This window comes from Phoca vitulina, unplaced genomic scaffold, assembly GCF_004348235.1.
Source record: "Phoca vitulina isolate PV1807 unplaced genomic scaffold, GSC_HSeal_1.0 scaffold41, whole genome shotgun sequence".
Taxonomy (NCBI): Eukaryota; Metazoa; Chordata; class Mammalia; order Carnivora; family Phocidae; genus Phoca; species Phoca vitulina.
The window spans coordinates 15,313,186-15,335,642 of NW_022589744.1; the positions used below are offsets into that span (position 1 = coordinate 15,313,186).

The 22,457-nt window shown below is 54.5% G+C and overlaps 1 protein-coding gene across 2 annotated transcripts in view; it reads left to right on the top strand.

Moving 5' to 3' along the window:
- The window catches only part of RPTOR (regulatory associated protein of MTOR complex 1), a 329,954-nt gene that overhangs the window by 179,949 nt on the left and 127,548 nt on the right, over positions 1 to 22,457 (top strand). For both annotated transcript variants that reach the window (XM_032429799.1, XM_032429800.1), the window contains one exon: positions 8,786 to 8,845. In XM_032429799.1, coding sequence (XP_032285690.1) covers positions 8,786 to 8,845 — 60 coding nt within the window. The remainder of the gene's footprint in view (positions 1 to 8,785; positions 8,846 to 22,457) is intronic.

The window sequence follows — 22,457 nt, forward strand, 5'->3', positions numbered from 1 at the left end:
GGGAGGTGTGCGCCTGCTGGAGGAGCACCCTGCAGTTTGTTGTCACGTCGCCGCTGGTCAGCTCAGGGCTCCCGCCGTGAAGCCACAACTGCTTTCCCTCGTCCCCACACCGTGCACCCCTCCCCATAGCTAAACATGGTGCTGCTGGAAAGTATTCACATTTTTTTAATGGGAAGAACTTGGCAGATTTAAAATACAGGGGCCTTACTCAAAAAAGGCTCCTACCTGTGGGTATTTGAGGAGTAAATTTTGCCCTGCGCAGTCTCAGCTGGGAGCTCGGCAGCACCTGGGAAGTTTGGCGTTCCCTATGAGACGTGGAGCAGCCTTGCCTGCAGCAGAAATCTGGAGAGCGGCTCCGCGCTGCCCGGGCCTGGACAGCCCAGGGGACAGGCTTCTGACCTGCCCCCAGCGGTCGTTACGGGGACAGGCGTTTCGGTTTAGGGAAGAGGGAAATTCAGATGCATGGGCCTCGGTCAGGCCTCTGTGACAAGCACTGGAGGGCTTGTGTTGGGCTCGCTTACAGGAGGAGCTAAGGTAGTGCGCATCCTGCCCTGGTCTCCAGTCCTGTTTAAAATTCCTTCCAGCCCGTTTCTTCTGTCACTTGTTCAGGAGTAGACCAAGCCTGGCGTGGGGCCACCAGACGTGCAGCGATTTCAGAGTTCTGCAGTGACATCAGTTTCAGTCCCAGTAATAGGGACTGACTGACTCTAAAGTGATCCATGCGAGAGCCGCCTGTGAAGCTCGCGAGCCCTGCTTGCCTCGGCGTAGCAGAGGCTTGTGAGTTTAAATAGGGTCAGCTCTTGGGAAGCTGTGCCTGGGATGGTAAGTGGGAAGGAGCCTGGTGCTGCGCAGCGCCCTCCCGTCCTTACGAGGTGGAGCAGCCTGTTCCTCCTCCGCGCTGTGGACACAGGCCCCGACGGGCCCGAGAGTGACTTTTGGATGCAGAGGACAGACCAGGGTCAAGGGCATAGCTTCTTAATACATAAAGAGCACGTCAGAGGGCCCGAAAGAAATAGGCTAAGAATAAACATGGTAGATGATTGTAATTTAAATGTCTGGTTCTTGGATGGAAAAGAATCCCTTCATGTTTACTTACATTTAATTTTATGCATCTGCCACAGGCCACCCTTTATCCTAGACAAAGATGAATAAGGCTCAGCTGCTGTGTATGAACACAAACAGGTGCATTTCGTGGAAAACCTTCCCTCTCGGCCCCCAGTGCCACGTTCTCCTGATGCTCGAGTGCTGGGGCTCCCAGGGGATCGCAGCCACAGCCAGCGTCCCTTCACTCACTCTCTGCATTGCTGGCCAGTTTCCCAGGGCATAGGAAGAAGCCTCCTAAATCGGCTGTGCAGCGGGGCTCTTGTGGGGCCCCCGGGCCTGTCCTCCGAGGTGGCCCCTTCCTGACTCAGCCGGCTTCCTCTGGGCGGGTTGGTGTCTGCTCACTTCCCATCTCTGGCGGTGGGTGGTGGTCTTTCTTGATTCTCGGGTAAGATCTGAACCAGGCCGAGGAGCCTGGGAAATCTGGAGAGGCCTCCAGTGAGCTGGGTTCTAAGTTCGCCAGGGGGCACCTATGGGAACGGGCTCCAGACCGTGTGGGAGAGTTCCACTGAAGCTTGTTGTGTGCCTTCTGTCTCCTTCCTTTGGTTGTTGGTTGTGAGAGCCACCTGCATGGACGAGGTTGGCTTTTTAGGAAGGAGTTTGGTTTTCTGCTTTTGTAACCTTGTGCGGTCTGGCTTCCTGGTCAAACCAGCTGCTCGGGAGCACAGGGGCGAGCCGAGGTGGGAGAGGCGGGGGCCTCCCTAGGCATTTGACAGTCTTCAGAAATGGAAACACAGTGCTAAGGTTTTGAACAATTAGATCTTCCCTGAAATGTTCTCCTGCTGTTGACTCATCAGTGCGGGAGGTGTGTACGGACTCTCCGTCTCTTCCTCTGTTGACTCTTTATTACAGGTAATTTCCAGCCGTCCTGAAGAGTGGTGGAGAGAATAATGAAATGAATCCCCGTGTGGTCATCACCCCAATTTTACAAATTTTACAATTGTTATTTGCTTCATTGTTTTGTGTTTATGACTATTTTTAGTAAATTACAGACATTATGATGTTTACCCCCAAATATTTATGCATTTTTTTAAAGACATTTTCCTTTTAACCGCAATTGTATTGACATTTTAATCTCTTACAAACTAAAAAGACAGAACCCTTGCGAAGTTCACACTGATCCCTTGCAAGCTGCATCCGATGGCGGGCCAGGCTCGCACACCGGGCGGGTACTTCTGGGGGCACAGGGGTCCCCCCGCCAGTGTCTGGCCCCAGGGCTGCGGCCAGGAGACCGTCGGGGTCAGCTCACTGGCAGGGCAGAAAGCTCAGATGAAGGGGTGTCGTGCTCCTCTGATTGATGGAATAATCTGCTTTGTTTTCAGCGGCCTTGCTTCGGAAGCAGGGCAGCCCCGAAATAGCGTCTTGTCCTCGTTCCCAGCCTGGACGCCCCTCAGGAGAGGAAGCCGCTCTGTATCTTTAGAAGGGCAGCTATTTAAAGTTAGTAAATTAGGACCTAATGATACCAAATGGCAGATTTTTAATTTAGTTACAAATACTAGGTGGTGGACACTGGTTTCATGTGGGGTCCTGTTTTTTGAAACCTGCTGGATAAAATGAAATGCCGAAGAATGTGCTTGATTTAAGTGTGTTTATTGCTCCTTTGAGCTGTCCCCCCAAGTTCCTTTTTTTTTAAAGATTTTATTTATTTATTTGACACAGAGAGACACAGCGAGAGAGGGAACACAAGCAGGGGAAGTAGGAGAGGGAGAAGCAGGCTTCCCGCGGAGCAGGGAGCCCGATGTGGGGCTCGATCCCAGGACCCTGGGATCACGACCTGAGCTGAAGGCAGACGCTTAACGACTGAGCCACCCAGGCGCCCCCCCAAGTTCCTTTTAAGAAGGGAATATTCAAAGCTCCCCGTCTCTGGCAGGGTGCTTCTTGTCGGGGAGGCCTCGGAGCAAACAGTCCGGAACATGAAAGCTCCCTGGCATCTAGGTCGGGGGCTCCGAGAGGTGCCATGTGCTGCCCGTGAAGACAGTGCCCGGCCCATCTCTCCTGCCAAGCACAACCTCTGGTCAGAACCCAGAACGCATGTCAGACTTGAACAACAGCCCGCCGTGGGCCTGAGCTCCACAGGTCCTTCCTTTGTCACCCAGCTGTGACAGGGGCAGGCCGCGTGCAGGGCGGCACGGAGCGCTGAGAGCAAGACCTCCAAGAGGCACGTCTTTTAGAGGAGTGGGGCTCCTGCTCATTGGGGAGGGCCGAGGTGCGCTACCCTCCAGGAAGCACTGGTGTCCTGAACTTGGAAGCTCTCCCGTCTCCTGCTTCCACAGTTTTTCTGGTGCTCAGTCTCCAGCCCCCTCCCCGCCTCCTGGAGGGTGGAGGTCCTGCATGGAGCCAAAAGTGCCCACCCTCTGTCCAGTGTTTGGTCTTCCTGAGAAGTGCCCCCACTCTGTGTCCCCTCTTCCGCATGGCCTCGGCTGTGGCCAGAAGGGACCTGTGACTAATCAGAAGCTGTCCTGTCTCTGGGCAGAGGAGGCAGCATGTGCCTTGTGCCTTCCATGAAATTATATAAAAATCATCTCTGTGGAACAAAAAGATAAATATTAAGATGACAAAATAACACATCAAGTTGAAAAGAGAACTAGAAAAGGGAAGGAAAAGGTTTAAGAAGTAAAATTTAATTCTAAAATTTAAGTGACCTTAAAATCAGGTACCAGTGAATAGGTGTTGCAGGAAATGGAAAGCAATAAAAAATAAGAAGCATGACAAATAGAAGAACGAAGATTCAACATACAGGTAATTGTTCTTGAAATACAGAAGGGAGCAGATGGTAACAGCAGCGTGTGAGCACACAGCACACTTCACGGGCACGCTTCTGTGTCCCGTTCCAGAGGTTACCATGGCGGGGGCACCAGCCGTGACACATGGCATGTGCGCACACAGAGTCACACAGCAACACAGACATGTACACACAGGCATGTGCATGTACCTGCACGCACAGTCACACACAGGCTCATGCACACAGCAACACAGACACGTACACACTTACACACGTGTGCACACGGGCATGCACACAGGCTCACACATGCAGATGCACAGAGGCACACACGTATAACATACCGCACTTGCACACATAGGTGTGCAGGCACGCACACACACACACAGCCGCTACCGTTGAGTTCAGAATAAACTGTTAGCGACTAGGACCCTGCGGTGCAGGAGGGGAAGAGTGAACTTCTGCCGTGAGATCCATTCCAGGACGGCTTTGACGACTTAACATTAGGCCGCCTGTTAACGTGATTCATCATATTAATGGGTGAAAAACATTATTTGATAAAATTAAAAATGAATTTTAATAAAAACTTGTAACAAAAATAGAAGCTACTTGCTTTGTGTGAGAGTCTCTTCCACACCAGCTGCTCGCATCTCTGTGTCTCCGTCGGTGCAATTAGAACCCAGAGGAGGGCGTGGACGGACTCTGGTTCCTCCAACACATTGTTCTGGAAACGTGAGTCAGTATCATATTTAGATGAGAAATCAACATGTACATCTTCTAAGGAGAAGGCAAAGTTGCATTATTTGTGTGTGATCTGAACCTCAGCTTTGCAAAAAACAAAGTTAAAACACATGGGAAAACTACCAGCAGTGGGCGCTGTTGAGCGAGCGCACGTGCGGACAGCACCGCGGGCGAGCCCTGCGTCCTGAGGGCGCGGCAGGCGCCTGGGGCCCACGGGGCTGTGGGGACTGTGGGTGCACCATTTCTTCATCTGGGTACTGGTTGTACTGACTTTATTATTGCTCAAGCTCACATCCACGTTTTATGCTTTTCACATATGGTATTTTTCACAATAATTGTTTAAAACGTGTTCCCTTTTCTATATATTAAAAATAGCCAGCAAGTAGATACTAGGAAGGAAGGGAATCTGATTTGTAACAGCGACAGTAACAGACAATGGCAGGAACATGAGCTGGCTCAGAACGCACTGCATGCATAGATATTAAAATCCCATAAAACTTTACTGATTGAAATGAAAGGAAATTGAATAAAAGGAGGACTTGGCCACATGATTCCATGGTAAGACCCAGTAAATTAAGGTTATAAATTCTCCCTAAATTAAACCATAAATTCAACACAATATTGACAAATTGATTTTAAAAGTCAACTGGAAGAACAAATGTTTGAGAATGGCCATGAAAATTAAAAAAAAAAAAAAAAAGCAGATTTGTGAAAGAAGACTTGTCCTACCAGTTACCAGTGCATTTTGAAGGTACAGTTGAAATGAGTGTGTGGACTTTCACGCCAATGGAAAAGAATAGAGATGTTCCAGAAACAGAATCTGTATGTATCAGAATGTATAATTTGGAAAAGGAATGAATTGCTCAGTATCTAGAATTTGGGGCACAGTATCACCATTTGAAGTTTTTAAATCCCTCCCTCTTAACATAAAATAAATTCCAAACATAACGAAGACTCAGATGTGAAAAGGAAAACTCACAAAAGTACTGGGAAAATGACCAGCTGTGACAATTAAAAAGCCATAAAGGCAGTGATAGGTTTTATTAAACACAGATTTTAAGTTTCATATGGCAAGGAAAACAGTAAACAAAATTTAAAATACAGTTGAATATATTTAATGTCTTTCCATTCTCAGACACAACATCGAGCAGTTACATGATAGTTTATGAGGTTACAGAGCTGGGTTTTTTTAAACATTAACTTGTTTTTCATAAAATCTTGAAGCTACTTGCTTTCAAGAGTGACAGGAAAACAAGAATATAGGTGAAATATTAGAAACCCATAAAAACTACAACATCAATCTCATACCATATTCAGTCACTTAAGTTTACTTATCAGGTAACGGAACTGTGCGCCGGGCACCATCCTAGGCACTGGGGTTGTAGTGATGAACAAGATGAGAGAAGTCCTTTTACCCCCTGAACTTACCTTCCGTGGTAAAGACGAGATACAAACAGCTATGTGATAAAACATTAGGGAGTGAGAAATGCTAGTGTTAAAAAGCAGAGGGGATAGACAATGGAAGTGTTGTTTTCCTTAGGCTGGTAGAGGAGGTCGAAATCTAGATAAAATAAAGGAGTAAATCTTAGTTTTCTGGGGCAAGGATACTGCCGGCCATGGGAATAGCAAGTGCAAAGGCCCTGAGGCAGTCTCTGCTTGGTGTGTTGGAGGGACAGCAAGTGTCAGGGTGAATGGAGCAGGGCGAGCAAGGGTAAGCATGAGGAAGTGAAGTCAGAGCAGTGGTCAGGGCCTGCAGGGCCTTCCGTGGTAGGCCTAGGTGAGGACTCGGCATTTCGTTCTGAGAGGCAGGAGGCCTCTGGAGGGTTTTAGGCAGATGGAATGACTTATTTCAACATTTTTCGTAACATTACCTCTTAAAAGGCTTGCCCTGGCTGCTGGGTAGAGGGGTAGGCAGGGCAGGCAGGAGTGGAAGCAGAGGACTGTTCTGGAAAATGTGAGAGATACCTGGTGTTTGGCGTAGGGCTGCGTCTCTCGACTGTAGTGATTCTGCTCCTGAGGGGACATTCAGCAGCACTGGGGGACATCTTTGGTCATCACAGTTGGGGTCAGGGTGCTGCTGGCATCCTGCGGGCCGAGACCAAAAATAAAATCTGGCCAACCCTGGATCTGCTTTTATTACCTGTTTTTCTTCTTGATTTTAGAGAGGAGACTCCGCTGTGGGAGCTTCAACAAGAAAGTCCGCGGAGCGTCTGGCTCTGCGCTTGCGGGCGGCTTGGTGGTAGCACTGGTGTCCTCTGGCTTTGCTCTCAGTGCTGGGGTGGGGCTCTGAGCCCTGGAGCCTGGTCAGCGGGAGGCCAGGGGTGATCGAGCCCCCTGATGGGGTGGGCTGGCTCTCCCTGCCGGTGCGCACCCTGGGAGCAGGTGGTGACCAGCTCAATGCAGCCTCCCGGTTACTGTCTCCGCGGGGCGCCCGGGAGTCTCGGCCCGCGCGCGAGCCGGGCAGCGCTCAGCCGGGGACGCAGGAGACGCTCAGCTGGGGAGGTGGCCGCTTTCCGGTTGAGTCCTGCCCCGCATGCTGTGTGGATTGGGCGTGCCCGTGGGACTCGCTGGGTAGGGGCGGACTGGCCCGGAGTTGCTCGGGTAAGGGCCACGTCCCTTCTGTTTCTGCCTGCGTCCGTTTGCTTCTTGGAGCTTTTACATGGCTGTTTTTTCTGTTTTGTCCAGAGCTGATTATTATTATTGATAAAAGGACTAGTCTGATACAAATTATCCTGTCATCACTGGAATGCAGAAGCGCCAGTGGTTAAGTACGTTATAGATAAAAAGACAAAGTGGCACCGTTTGCATAGGACCCAGAATTAGACTGGAAAATGCCTTTCCTGAAGATCGTCTTTATCCACCAAGAGATTCTGATTTACCTGAACCCGCCAGGGGTGCTGCGTGTGCCCTGGCGCCGCGGGGGCGGTGGTGCGTGGGGGGCGGTGGGGGGCAGGGGTGCTGCGTGTGCCCTGGCGCCGCGGGGGCGGCGGTGCGTGGGGGGCGGGGGGGGGCGGGGGGGCGGCGGGGGCCGGGGGGCGGGGGGGGGGGGGGGCGGGGGGGGCGGGGGGTGGGGAGAGTAGAGCCATCTGAAAGTGGCGGAAACAGGATTTGCTTGGCATGGAATTACCGGCCAGAGGGAGCACGGAGGCCACGAGCCGTCTGGGCCCGCTGAGAGGGGCCGGTCCCTCCGTCGGCAGGTGTGGCTGTCCCTGTTTCTTGTGTTTGTGAACAAGAGAGCCCCCACTACCGAAGCCACGACCAGGAAAATAACTTCGTTTCTGCTGGCGGCGAGTGGCGGGTGAGGCCTGGCTTCCAGAGGGGGTGCGCCCGACCGGCTTGGTGCCCAGGGGTGCCGGCAGCCAGCTCCACATCCCCCCACCCTGGAGGCCGCCCTTGGGAGCCACCTGTCTTCACAGCTGTCATCCCTCCTGTCTCTCTGTCACCCTTCCTACCCGGCCACCTCGCACGTGTCACGCCTTATCTCCCCAAACGTGGCCTGGTGCTTGTACGTGTCCCTCCCCGTGGGCCCACTGGCCTTCTCTGGCCTTCCTCCACTTCCCGTGTCCAGCTAGTGATGCACGGAGGTGTTTCCTGCAGGTGTTCATGCCTGCCATGTGCTTGCTGGGTGGCTGGAGCATAATCTCACGTTTCACATTTCTCCAAGTAAAAGCTGCGAGTTGCTTTCTTACTCAGTGCTGTGGTTGCTTCGTCCCTGCTGCGTGTCGGCAGCCCGGGTGGGAGGCAGAGGGCGGCTCCCTGCCCCCCGGCAGTGCACTCGCTATCCGGCCGGGTGACCTACTGCAGTCCAGTCTCAGTGTGACGCGGTTAGGTGCATGGTAACCAAGTGATAGAACGGAATTCACTGTTCTGTGTTTCTTCCCACATTTTTCTTTGTGTGCCTGGAAGTTGTTCATGCTCGCTCATCCTGCCGACCCTCCCCAGCTTGCTTTCTTAAGAAGGAATAAAGGAAAGAGAAGCCAGTGTGTCCATTCTTTGGGCAGACGCTCCCTTTCCTGTCTTACTGGGCCCCTCCCCAGGGACCCTGTGTCGGGTTTCTGTCCCTCCACTGACAGGCTGGCAGTCCGGTTTTCTTCATAAATCTCAAAGCTGCCAGGATTAAGAAACCCCCGCCCCCACCTGTAGGCCCTCACGTCCCTGGGGGACTGTTGTATTTCCCGTTAAATGCCCCCTCAGTGTGACTCACTTTCTCTCCTTTCTCTGCAGGTTTTGCATGCAGAAATGCGTTAGTCTGGTGCCTGGGGTCACACTGGATTTAATAGAAAAGTAAGTAAGATTTTTAAGCTGTGCAGCTTTCGGGTCTGAGGGGGGTTCTTTGAGTGCTGTTCGTTCTCGGGGGCACTTCCGGTCAGCGAGGGGATGTTTCCTTTGTGTGTGGGTGTGCACTCTTCTCTGGCGAAGGCCGTGTTGCTACTTGTGCTGGTGACCAGCGTAGGACGCATCTCCATGTGCGGCCATATTAAAAGAACAGAATAAAAGCTGAATACTTTGAACGGTGACAAATACTCCCAACACTAAGTCAAAGCAAAAATGTATGGCTGCACACAGAGGTTGTCTCTGCTCCCCGACTGCAGTAGCTGGGTCACGGCCTAGCGCCTACGCGATTTCCCCCAACTCTCCCGTTAATATTCTGCAAGCCCCCCGCCCCTGTTCTGTGTTCTGCCTCAGGGCAAATGCCCCGGTCCAGTCCAGCAGTGTCCTTCATGGTGCATTGTGGTTGTGTGGCCTCTCCTCGTCCTTCCAGGTCATGGGCGGCCCGGCTGCCTCCTGTTGTGGACCTCCTTAGGTCCAGACTACTCTGTGGCTCTAGCCTTGACCTGCGTTGCAGGTGTGCGTGCACGTGTGCGTGTGTGTGTGTGTGTGTGTGTGTTCGTGAGACTCGCCGTGACTCATCCTGGTTCATCTAGGTAGTTGTTCTTAAATCCTCTGCCCTGGAGACCATTCCTTCTAGAATTAACATACAAGATAATAGTTTTCTAAGTCTTGATACACAAAATCGTGGGTGAGAACAGCTAAGGCCTGGGTTTAATTAAATCAGGTAGGAAAAGCAAATATACTTCTGGGTTTTTCTCCTGGAAAACGACTTGCCTGTGTGTCAGGGAAATAGACAAGAAGGTTATGCCTAAGCGTCCACCATTACGGGCATGAGGGGTCGGGTCCTGCTGGGGTTGCGCGCTCTGTGGAAGGTCTGGTCTGCCCGGCGTGCTGTTATTGGGAAAAGCAGACAGAGACCGATACACAAGGAGGCTGCCACGAGTATTTTTAGACCGCACATGACTCTGCGTGTGTGAGTACAGGTGAAACAGGCACGAAACGATGGGTCCGTTGTTCACTCTGAGTGGGACAGCGCAGGTGGGGAGCTGTGTTAACTGACTTGGGTTTCTTTCCGTCTTTTAAATTTTCCTACAAGAATACAGACACATGGGATGCCTGTAAAATAAAGACTCAAGAAACAATAGGGCACCTGCAGACAGTTCACTGAGTGTAATTACTCTGTGCAAATTTTGAGTAAGTGTCTAAGGAATTTGGTCTGCTTCAGGGTCTGGTCTGCTTCAGGACGCTTTGTTCACAAGCAAGGTGGGGTACGGTGGCAGGGACTAGCGCGACACTGGGTGGCACCGGCCTGTGTTGGAACGGCCAGGCAGGGGTGTGGGGTTGAGGTGTGCTGACAGGTGAGGTGCAGGCAAGCTGGAATCGCCGGAGCAGGAGCCCCAGGGTGAGGCGGCAGGCAGGGAGCCAGACGTGTTCTGTGGGTCGGGGACAGGCACGGTGGCCAGAAGCAGGGACTGCTGACACGAGCTGCAGGGTTCTCAGATCACGAGCCGGTGATGACCAGCTGTAGCGACGGCCCTTGAGCCCGCTCGGCGCATGCCCCCTCCCTGTCTGCGCTGTGTGGTCTCTGCTTGCTGTGCACACTCGTGGTCAGGAAGCGGGGGGGCACGCTGTGACACACACGGGCTGGGCAACACGGGGGTTGGGGTGCTCCGCGTATGCCCGCGTCCCGGCCGGGCTCTGCTTTCCCGGCGGCCTGCTCGCTCGGGGCGCCTCCGTTCGCCCTCCTGGCGCTCCTCCAGACTCTAAGCTGGTTTCACCTCCAGGCGCAGTGACCCAGAAAACCGTTTACAAATGCTAAGCAAACAGCGTGAGCCTGGAGAAACGTTACGTGGAGAAAACTTTAGGTCTGGTCAGTCGGCTTGCTTGAGTCCCTTGTCGGGATCGCAGAGATTGCAGAGCCACCCGGCAGCTCCACGTGCCGGTCCGCTGCGCACGCGCTCTCGGGCCCCATTTCCCTCTATTACCTATGTTCACGTTGCCCTATACGGACCAGTTCTCCAACCTTACCCGGTGGGGGGCTGGCAGCGGTACATTCCATCACGGCAAGGTTGCGCCTGGTGGCCTGTCCAGAGAGGTCTTGTTCTACTTCCTGCCTGCCTGTGAGCGGGGCAGCCTCGTGGGCCCTCCCCATCAGGCAGGGCGTGAACCCCGCCGCTGCCCCCGTGTCTGGGTGCTGCCCTGTCCCGTCCCCGTCCCTCCCAACCGAACTCTGCTCGTGTTCGCTGAGCCACACGGGAGCAACAGCACCACATGTTCTGAGTTCTCCCGAGTGAAAGGAGCTATTAAAAATCACATAAATGAAAAATATGTATCTTTTCAGTTATTTAGTTAAGCCTCCTGATTGTGCTGGAGAGAAGCCTGGCGTTCAGTTCGGCTGTGCTTCCTGGCGGCATCTCGCACTGCGGCAGGGCCAGGGGGGCGGCCAGGCCTCCAAGGTCTCTGCTCCTCCTACAGGCAGGCCTCCCCTCACCCGGACCACGTCAGGACAGCCGGCTCCTGTCCTGTCACTCTCTCAGATGTAAAATGTGCGCAGCAGCTTGACACCCGAAGCATGACCCACAAAAGAAAAAAATTGTGAAATTGGACTTCATCAAAATTTAAAATGTTTACTCTCTGAAAGACACTGCTCAGTGAGGAGACAAGCCGCAGACTTGGGGAAAATATTTGCAAACCAGCCGACTCTGGACTTGTATCCAGAGTATATAAAGATATCTCAAAGCAAAAATAAAAGAAAAATTCAAAAATGGAAAAAGACCTGAAGAGATACTTTACCGAAGAGAATTTAAGAATGGTCAATAAGCCCAGGAAAAGACGCTCGAGATCATTAACCATGAGGGAAATGCAAATTACAGCCACAACACGAAACTGCGACACCCCCACGAGGTGGGTTAATGAAACAAGGCTAGCGAGCGTTCGGGGCGACCAGCACTCCCACAGCCCCGGCTGCGGAGGCGAGCGGGACAGCCACGCGGTAGGAAGATGGCCCCATGGGACCGCGGTTCCACTCCCGGGCATTCATCCCACAGGAACGAAACCGTCCACACAAGAACCTGTGCGAGAGTGTTTGTGTGGGTTTATTCATCACCACCAAAAACTGGAAAGACCAGAATGTCCTTGGGGTGAATGAATAAGCAGAATGTGCGTCGTCTAGCGGGGTGCAGCCAGCAGGAAGTGGGGGGACATTCGATACATGACCACGTGGGTGGCCCCAGAAGCACCGTGTGGAGGGACGGCCGGCAGCTCCAGGGCCGACACCCGGTCTTATTGCATTCGCGTCCCGTTCTGGAGAAGACACAACTATCGGTCAGAGATGGCAGTGAGGGAATGTGGGTGAAGGGATGTTCACCATCCTGCTTGTGGCCACGCAGATCTGCACATGCTAAAATCAGGGAACCGCACACCCAAAAGAGCCCGTTTACTATATGACAATGCAGAAAACAAAATTAAAATGTAACGTGGGGATGTAAGAACCTGTGTGAAGGAGTACAGGACGGATTGACTTCGGGAAGGCGCAGCAGGAACGACCTGGCTGGAGAAGGGGGCGGGGGCGGGGGGGGGGGGGAAGGACCCTGAGGCCAGGATTTGGAAAGCACGTGGCTCTTCTGTGAAAGGTGCCTGTTGTTCCGTGGGAAGCAGCTTCACGCTCACTGTGAGGACTGGTTAACGAGGATTGTAAGATAGAAGGAAGCACCCTCGTACATTACGACGTCCGTAGTTTACATTAAGCGTTGTTTTCCTGACTCCTGACGTCCGACTTTGCACTGGCTGGTGCCTTTCCCAGAAACACGTGCTGAGGGCGTGCGTGCACACGTTCACTTCCGTGGGCCGGCACGCCCTGTCCCCTTCTCCACCTCCGTCCTGCGCCCAGGGATGCTACATGGTTGGTCAGATGCGGGGAGCTGGGGTGTGTGATTTTTCTTTTTAATTTAAAAAGGGAAACATAGTTAATGTGGACAGCAGCACGTCTCACAGTGCTTCCTGAGTGCAGATGGGGGCTGGAAAGAATATGGACCTGGAGCAGTCGGCCGCGGCCTGCAGCCTGGCCCAGCGCTGAGGAGCTCCACTCGCAGGACAGCTCTCTCGCCTCCTGTCTGCCCCAGCCTGGCCAGGGGCTGCTGTGTGCTGGCGGCTTTCCGCGGGAGCCAGCCCGCCCCCAGAACACATGTCCCCTTATCGCCTTCCTCGGGGTGGCAGGATGGACTGGGGGAGGAAGATGCCCTCACACACCTATCCCGTTCACAATCAGCTGGATGCCGGCACACGACTTTGGGAGAATTCTGTATCCACGGTTCACCTCTGCAGTTGAGAAGCGGTCCTGATTTCAGGGAGGTCTGCATTTTTGGAAGCTCAGCGTCCAGATTAATTGGGATGGGCTATGGCGTCCCAGAATGAGGCCCACTTCCCCCTCAGGGCATTGGGGATGGAGCGTCATTTGGGGGTTGTGGTGGGGGTGGAAGAGGATAAGAGCAGGTCGTTTAGAAACCTGAGGTCTTTACTGCAGTAATTGTTTGCGATGTGTTGATTGGGCCTGAGTCACTGGTCTCGGTGCAAGTCCGCGTAGTTGAGCGGAGACACACCCACCAGCAGGCCTGGTCGGGCAGCTCTCCCTTGTCACTCGGCAGAGGCGACGTTGACTGTGAGTGTTGGGTTGTGCCAGGACAGACTCCAGACTTCAGAATCACAGGGCACCAGGACGAAGTCTGGACGTGAAGCTCCCAGAGACCTAGCAGGAATAACCGTCAGATCTGTTTCTGAGGAAATACAGGTTTGTTTGTTTTTTTAAAAGATTTTACTTATTTGAGAGAGAGAAAGCGCACAAGCAAGGGGGAGGGGGGGAGAAGCAGACTCCCCATGGAGCAGAGAATCAGATGTGGGGCTCCATCCCAGGACCCCAGGATCAAGGGCCAAGCCGAAGGCAGATGCTTCACCAGCTGAGCCACCCAGGCGCCCCGAGGTTTCTCCATTTATAAGAAAATGCTGTTAACCTATCTTTTTAATGTTTAGATTTTTCCCAGTAGTGCTTGCAGTCTGTAAGAAGCACTTTCAGTAAGCAGATTTGAGTGTGCAGTTAGCAGGCGAGGCAGGAGCATGGCACATCTGTGTTTCACCAAGCCGTCCAGGCCGCCGTGGCTTCCATATTCAGAGAACGTTCCTGGAAAGAGCGTCTCATTGGATTCTTCTCACCCCGGGCTGCTCTTGGTGTCGGTGGCTGTCCGGCTCCCTCTCTCGGGGGCCGTGCCCATCTCCCCTCACCCTGTGGCTTGGGGCCCCGCCTGCACTGCTGACTCGAGGCAGCGTTAACCCACATGTCCGCAAAGATACGTCGCGCCCATGGTCGTCCTGGCCTATGGCTCAGAACCGAACAGATGACGTGAGGTGCGCAGCACGGCCACTGAGGCCTGACTACCCTCTCCTCCCGCGTCAGCCGCGTGCTCGCGCACGCGCTCGTGATTGTCAGACGTGTCCGGTGTCCGTTAGCCGTTTGGTCGCCCTTCCTCTGCGCGGGTCCCACCCATCGTGGGCGCTCGGCCTGGAACTCGCCTGAGAGGTGCTGAGTGTCTCATCGAGACCCAGTGGTGCTTTCGTGGCTACGGTGCATCCTCACCAGATTTGCCTGCCCCCAACCCCCCGAGCCTTTAGGATGGGAAGTGACGTTATCTGTGGTCCTACAGCTAAAAACCACAGTCCAGACTCAGACCGGGCTTTTGTTTTGTGTTGTGTTTTAATTCAAGTACAAGGTGAAATCCTTCATCAGGATGTGAAAGAGTCCAGGAGATGGAATCCAGGCTGTGGAGGGGGACAGACGGTGAGCATTGCTAAGCGTGGCACAACCTGGGGCCGCCTCTCCCGCTGCGCCGGGCAGGCCTGGCCGTGCACACACGGGCCACATGTGCGAGGAGCACTGCAGGCCTCTGGCCGGTCTGGTTGTTCCAGAAGCCGCAGCCCAGCTGGGCTCCCACGTGCAGTCCCCACCAGCCTCGCCGTGGCCCAGGGCCACTGTGCCTAAGGATGAGGGTCTGTGCACCACGTTCCAGGGCGGACTTGCCACCAGTGTGCCGTGGGCGACTGGCATCACCTCCCCGACACAGAAGCCTGGAGAATAGTCTCTGAAAGCAAGGCCTGCGCCCACGTTCCTTCCAGTACGCCAAGCATGCACATACCACACTCTGGGGCCACAGCTGATTGGTCAAAAGCCTTTTGAGTTTTGGGGGTTTTTTGTCATGTTTTTCCAAACGTTCCTGAAGTGGAGTTGCGAGCGGTTAGTTGAGCGCCGCGGCTCGTGTGGATCAGTCAGTTGGGTTGAGTCACTGTTCAGACTCTGGGCAGGTGTGGGTTGTCGATGCCCGTCCCCTGCCTCAGGTTCAGCAGGTTGGCTTTCCTGCTTTAGGAGCCACGTCCCAACCCCCCCAGACTGTCTTGGGGGCGGGGGGGCTTCCAAGCAGCATCCTGTGGCACTCGTCTACCCCAGCATTCCCCTTCGCCACTGCGTGAGCCAGCAAGGTGGGGACACAGGCATTGTCCCCCCCCCCCCAGCCTTTGCCTCAGGTGGGGCCATAAGTGTTTTGGGTTTTTTTTAATTCATAAGTAGCTTATGTTTGGAGAAGCCGCAGAATATTTAAAAGTATATACATTTTTAATAGTTTGGGAGAGTTCCATAAACCAATTACACAATATTGCCGAAGCTCATGGGGTGGTTGCCGGGTGAGACCTGGGAGAGCCGGGTGGCCAGCTGGGCAGCGCTCCCATGTGTCCCCCCCTTCTTGTGACCAGCTCTCCTCTCCAAGAGCCATGGGGCTCCAGGGCCCTGGGGTCATGTCTGCATTAAAGCTGGCAGAGCGCGCCCCTGTCCCCATCTCTCCCATGTGGGATGCGTGTGGCTGCCACCTGCCGCGCTGTGAGGCCGTTACGTGGGCATCCGGTGCAGCTCCTTGGGTGACCTGGTCATGGGTCCAGGTTAATTGGCGAGGTAGCTTATTTTTAATTACAGTTATAAGACCAAACAGGAATTGGCTCTTTTGCCCAGTTCCTTGGCCCTTTATTCCTGTTTCCTTTATTCTTTAGCAGTTCATGCTGAACAAAATCGTAAGCCCTATAGAGTGCTGGGGGAGGAGGGAGGAAGCCCCCCACAAGGAAGCACGGAAGGCAGAGTGTGCACTACCTGCAGGGTGTGGGCCGCGTGGACGTGGCACACGTCGTGGTCTCCTGGCCGGACACAAACATGCGGTCAGCTGAGCTGGAACTTGACATCATCGGTGCTGCTCCCTTCTCAAGGATTCTGAGCCCTTCATTTTGCATCCGGTTTTATTGTTTCATTTTTCCTTAACACACGGTAGTACTTGTACTTGAGAACCTCTCTGTCACCTCTAAGTGTGACAGTGACTCTGGTCACTATAGCCGTCTGAGTGGAGGGACATGTCCTAATGCAGAGATGAAATGGAGAATACAGGCCCGGGTTACTGGTTTTGTTTCCTTAATGACCTGCAAAAAATAAGAACGATGTCCATTTCTGCCCCCTGCTTCCCTCCCGGGGCCCTTGCTCTGTGCTGAAAGATGGTCCTGGCACAGGCCTGGTGCATGGCCATGCTTGGTGTGTGTGGACCGAGCTGGCAGCCACGGGTCCCGCACCCACACGCCCTCGCTTCCTGCTCCCTGAAGCTGTCCTTCCTCTGTGTGCAGCTCTGAGTGGGCCGAGGTCTCCAGGGCTGATGAGCCATCCTGCCCTGTGGTGGACAGCGGTGACTACATGTCCCGGGAGCCAGGGACAGCCTCAGGACCCAGGGCGGCAGGTGTGGGCCTGGAGGGGGCACCGCGCCTCACCTCCGAGACCGGCCTTTCCCGCCACCGTTGAGACAGGGGCCAGTGCCTTCCCCGCCTGCTGCCCGTCAGAAACCCCGGCTGAATGAGTCATGGTCTTCTTTGCCACCGGAGAGATGGATGGAAAGGTTTCATACTTGAAATTGCTGCATGGTAATTCAGTAATAAATGTGGTTTCTTTCTAGAAGCTGCCACCGTGCGACTGCTCAGCGTAAGCTTCCTGGGATAGTGAGCGTTAACCCCTTCCCGGGATAGTGAGCGTTAACCCCTTCCCGGGATAGTGAGCGTTAACCCCTTCCCGGGATAGTGAGTTTTAACCGTTCCCAGCTTCTGTCACCTCGTCAGATGTGCAGAGCGTGTTGTTTGCAGTCTCAACACAAGACCAGAGAGAAGATACAGGCGGTTTGTGGGTCTTATAATTACTTAGCAATCTTTACAGCCGGGGAAGGAATTTGTTTTCTAATTAAGCTGCTGCGTCAGGAAGTAAATTAGAGCGAACCTTCTTTGAGCACCCCCAGTTTCTAATTATCTACGCGAACCCAGCAGCCTGATGAATAAGCATGTTGCCGCTGCGGTGCATATTTATATTGCGAGTCCTCGGAGAGAGTGGCAATACGATCCGTGCTTGGAAATTAAGGGACATTTTTCAGCCCTGAAACAAAGTAATGAAACGCTTAAACAGTGCTAGAAATATTAGGGCGCTCAGAAAACACTGGGGAATCAGGGAGCCGGTGAGCCTCTTCCACGAGGCTGTTCGTTAGCATTCTGATCACTGGAGGCGCAAAGTGTACCGAAAATTATTCATAATTAACATCTATTGTGTCAACAGCATATTTTAAGGAGCTAACAGCCCTGTGTCTGGGATAAAGTGGGCTGCTGTGCCCTGCTCCCTCCAGCGCGCACGTGGCGTGGCCACCGCTGAGTCCGGGGCGGCAGGCTGAAGCAGAAGCTTGGATCCGGGGGTTGATTTTGCTTTGAATCTGTGAGTGTTTGGTTAACTTAGCTGTGGTCTTCATGTGTCAGAGCCCTGGTCTCAGCTGGAGGGACAGGGAGGAGAGCACAGGAGGACATGAGCTGTTGCTTGCGAACACAAGGTAACCCGTGGTCTTCTGGTTGAGAACCAGGAAGAATAGTAGGTGACGTTTCCTGACCACCTGCTGGGTGCCAGTGCTGTCTGAAGAGCTCTCCACATACTAACCCACGTAGTCCTCGCTAGAACCCTCTAAAGGAAGCACTGTCATTATCCACACTCTAACCATGGGAAACTGAGGCACAGGGCGGGCAAGTCAGTTGCCCCGTGTCTCACTGCCGGGGTGAGTGGGAGCAGGGCTTTGCCAGACAGCCTGCCCGAAGCCCGTGCGCTGACCCACGCCATCACCCTAGCCCACAGCATGTGCTGCCGTGCCGCAGACCCGCGTCCTCCGAGGGCCGCAGGGGCAGAGGGTCTGCAGGGGCTGCGACCACCACGCCTACCAAACAGGCCCGGTGGCTGTGATTAGAATTCACTCCACTGTCAGGTCGGCATCGCACACGTGTGTTATGTTTGAAAGGAAAGCTATCAAAAGATACCAGTCTTCATTCAAAAAGTACCTTTCTCTGCAACATAAATATATTGTATCAGCCGGGTGAAGGTGAAAAATCAGTAATTCATGAACGCCTGCCAGTCACGGAGAGGATAAGTAATGACTCACTGGAAGCTAATTTAGAGACGGAGTGGGAAAGAGAGCCCCGGGAGACCACACGACGGCGCGGTGGAGAGAATGTGAGTAAGTGGCGGAAGCGCAGGGCTGCTGCGAAGTAAGAGCCGCAGATCCTGGTGCCCACCGGAGCATTGTGAGTCAGCTGCGCCCGGAGGGCCGCCCGGGGGCCTCACACTCGGAGCGCTCTGGGGTCGGAAGGGAGAAGCGGGGGCGCTGGGTCCCCGTGTGCTGTCATGGCCTCCCTCTGTCATGATCGGCCTGACGGAGGCTGGGCCCTGAGATGAGATTGTGCTGAGCCGCCAAGCGGGGGAGCGGGAGCGGGAGCAGCTTCTGAGGCCTCCCTGGGGTGCCCACGTAGCACGCACGGGGCTTCCATTTCCTCCACTGTGGCGCCAGCATCCTGGCCTTTGTCATCCAGGCAAACAAAACAGCGAGGTGCCAATTTCCTGTCTTCACCACCTGGTGCCCCCGTGCCCTCCGATGTCCTAAAGAAAACGTGTCTGCCCATCTCCACTGGATGCCCCCGAGAGCCGGGATCCGGGGAGGCAGCTGGCCCTGCAGGCGGCTCTCCCTCACCGAGCGGAGGCGTGGTGGCAGGGGAAAGCCAGGCAACGTGCAGCACGGGAGGAGGAAGAGGCGTGGGCTCTGTCCATTGTGTCCAGCCTGTGCCTCGGGCCGTTACTGCGCACGTCCACGCGGGCACACGCCCCTTCCGTGTTCGCCCACTCTCCCCTTGGCCTTTCTCTGAGCACTGGCCACCTGAGGCCCTGCTCGGGGCTGGCACCCCTGCTCTTGCCTCGTGGCGCGGGCACCACACCGGCAGACAGAGTGGAGGCCCCTTAGCGCTAAGCAGTGCTCCCAGGGCTGCGTCCCTGGCACAGGACGGGGCACCGCGTGGCCACTCGCGTCTGCACGGCCAGCCCACGTGGGGTCGGTGAGACCCCCCCCCCCGCGGCTTGCAGTGTCCGTCCCTGCCGGAGGCCCTGGTGGGGATTAGCTGCTCTGGTTCGCACAGTCGTCCAGGGAGTCGGGCTCTGGACCCTAAGGGGGAGGGACATGGACTTTCCCAGAGGCACTCCAAGCGGCAGAGCCCACGTCCGCCCCGAGTCTGCTGGCCCCACGTGGTCTGGTGGATGCAGCACACTGCCTGTGCGGAGCGGGTGCTCACCCTCCCTAACCCGAGTACGCCAGCCTCTGAGACGGGCACCTGGCGCTCCAGGCTTGGGAAGAGGGTGTGCGTAGCTTCGGTGTCGGGAGCACTTGGGCTCACCGCCGCTGCTCCGCGTCTGACTCAGGCCACTGCATCAGATGGGAAACTGAGGCAGCTTTGTCAGGACCTGTGTCGGAGGTGCTAGATTTCTCCGGCTTCAGTGCCCGGGCCACGGCTTGGCCGTGAGGAAATGCCTACTGCTCCGTGCTGTCTGCCAGCAGGTGTCCGAGCGCCGGCTTCCCGGCCCGCAGGTGCTATGGGACGATGGCGGGAGAGATACAGACCCTAGAAGCGCACCAGACAGTGTCCGCAGAGCTCACCATCCAGCGGGGGGCTCAGGGCCGTAGAGCCGTTCACAAGGACGGCCTGAGCTCACTAGCCCGTGGGCCCTTCATCGGAGCCGAGGGACCAGACACCCAGGGAGAGGTTGGCCCCCTCTCCCGCAAGGCAGGCACGTAGTGGGCAGTCAGTAGACGCCTGTGGGCGGACAGTAGTTCGAAGAGGAGAGGGCCCTCAGCGAGCTGGAGATTGGAGCCTGCGTGCTTCAAAGGGGAGGGGGTGTCGGTCAGGGGCGAGGAATGCGAGCGACGCTCTGCTCCCAAGTCCGTCTGTGCCCAGCAGCTTTCCACCAAAGGGAGCGGGCGGTGCAAAGCCTGACTAAACGCGCTCTGTTTGCCAGAGGGAGAGAGGGTACAGCGGGGAAGCCACAGGGAGGAAGCTGGTCAGCCCGGCGTCTGCTGGAAGACTCGAGTCCAGAGGCTCCTTCTCCTCCTGCAGAAGCCTGTGTAGCATGGGACACCAGCTGCCCACCTCACCTTTGCAGGGTCTGCATGACAGCACTGTTCCCCTGCTCTTACAAAGATCCGTTTCACAATTAACCATGGAAGTACAGCAAAACGGTGCAGAACTTTTCAGAAATGCAGATAAACAATAACGATACTGTTATTTGAAGTACTGAGAGAACATAAGAGTTTGCTCACAGACCCAATACCAGGGTATAAAAAGGTCTTCACAGGCTGAGTAGCTGAAGGCAAATGGTCAGAATTCTGTATATAAACCTCAGAGCAGTCCTAAGAAATCACATGTGCAAGTGTGGGATGGGGGAGATTCGCTAGAACACTAGCCTCTGGGGGAAAAGTCAGGGTTGTAGTAAACTGAGCTTGAGTCAACTCTTTCAAATGACGGTTCCAAAAACAGAAAAATTCTAGAGGAAGGAGGGGACAGCCCCTCTCTCGACCTCCTGGGGACATGCAGGATGCAAAATGATGCGTCGGGAGAGGGGCACTTTAAGGGACCAGGATGCTTAGCCTGGAGGGAAGAAGACACTGGATGGCATGGTAACTGTTTTCACATCACTGAAGAATCGTGAAATTGCCGATGAGTCACACATTTCTGCAGGGCACCAGGGCCATCGGCGGAAGCTTCAGGGACAGCAGTGTTCGCGCAGTGAAGCAGCCCTTGGGGTCCGGCCCCCCCCCCCCCCCCCGGAACAGGGCCACAGGAGGCAGGGTGCACACCAGGCCAGGCCAGGGCTGGGCCACGGGTGGTGTCTCGGGCTCCGCCCGCCCAAGCAGCGCGGTTCTTTGTAACGCCGGGAGCGGTGAGAAATCACTGACTTCCCAGGTGGGAAAAAATGCACTGATTTATTAGGGGAACCAAAGGGAAAGGGGGAGGGAGAGAATTCTACATGTACTGAAAGCTAGGACTTTAATTTAGTTTGACTTAGAATGAGGAAGCACAACAGCAGACGGTTCTCTCCCGCCCGCCCGCCTGTTGATCGAGTAATGCAGAAAGCATGACATTTCAAAAAGAAACTGAAATGTACGTGGTGGTTTTATAGCATTGTTGATGTGTCCAATTCAGACTTTTTGGGGTGGTGTTTTCTGTATTTTTTCAACAGCTTTATCGGAGTATAATTTACGCCCCCCCCTGCGGGTTCAGTGGTTTCCGGTAGGTCTTGCAGCCCGCGCCGCCATCACCACAATCCCATTGCAGCTGGGTGTCCGTCGCTGTAACAGGATCCCTCGTGCACATCCACCGTTAGTCCCATTCCCACCCCCAGCTCCAGACGACCGCTAGGCATTCTCTCCCTGTGAATTTGTTTTTCCCGGACATCTCACAGAAATGGTATCATACAATACGGTCTTTTGTGTCCGGCTTTTTGTTTTGTTTTATTTTTACTTAGCGTAAGGTTTTCAGAGTTCCTTCACACTGTGGCTCTCATCAGTGTTGTTCTGTTGTATTGTGGAGTGGTACCCCACATCACTGATCTGTCTGTCCTCATCACCTGCCGTTCATTCAGTGTGGGGAACGGTGTGGTTGTGAACACCCACGTACAAGTCTTTTGTACATGCAAATTTTCATGTCTCCTGGGTAGACCCCCAGGAGTAGCAGTGCCGAGGCAGATGGTACGTTTGTTTAACTCCTGAGACATTGCTAGTGTCTTCGAGTGGTACCATTTACGCTCTGTTTCTCCGTGTCCTCGCCACGTGCGTTATCGTCGGCCCACGGTTGTCACTGTTGTTGTGGGCGTGGCAGGAGTCTCCCTGTGGTCCTGACAGACATGTCACTGAGGGCTCACCAGGGCGAGCATCTTCTCACTTGCCCACTTGCCACTGTGTGTTCTTCCATAGTGTTGCATCTGTTAGTCGCCCGCCTGTGTGCGGGGGGGCCGTTTCATTGAGCTGGGAGAAGTCCTCGTGTACTTCAGATGTCGGTTCTTCTGTTATGTGACCTGCAGATATTCTCTCTGAGGCCACCTTTAAGTTACAAACGTGAAAATGCGCTACATGTAACCTAGATTGCTCATAAAATTGTC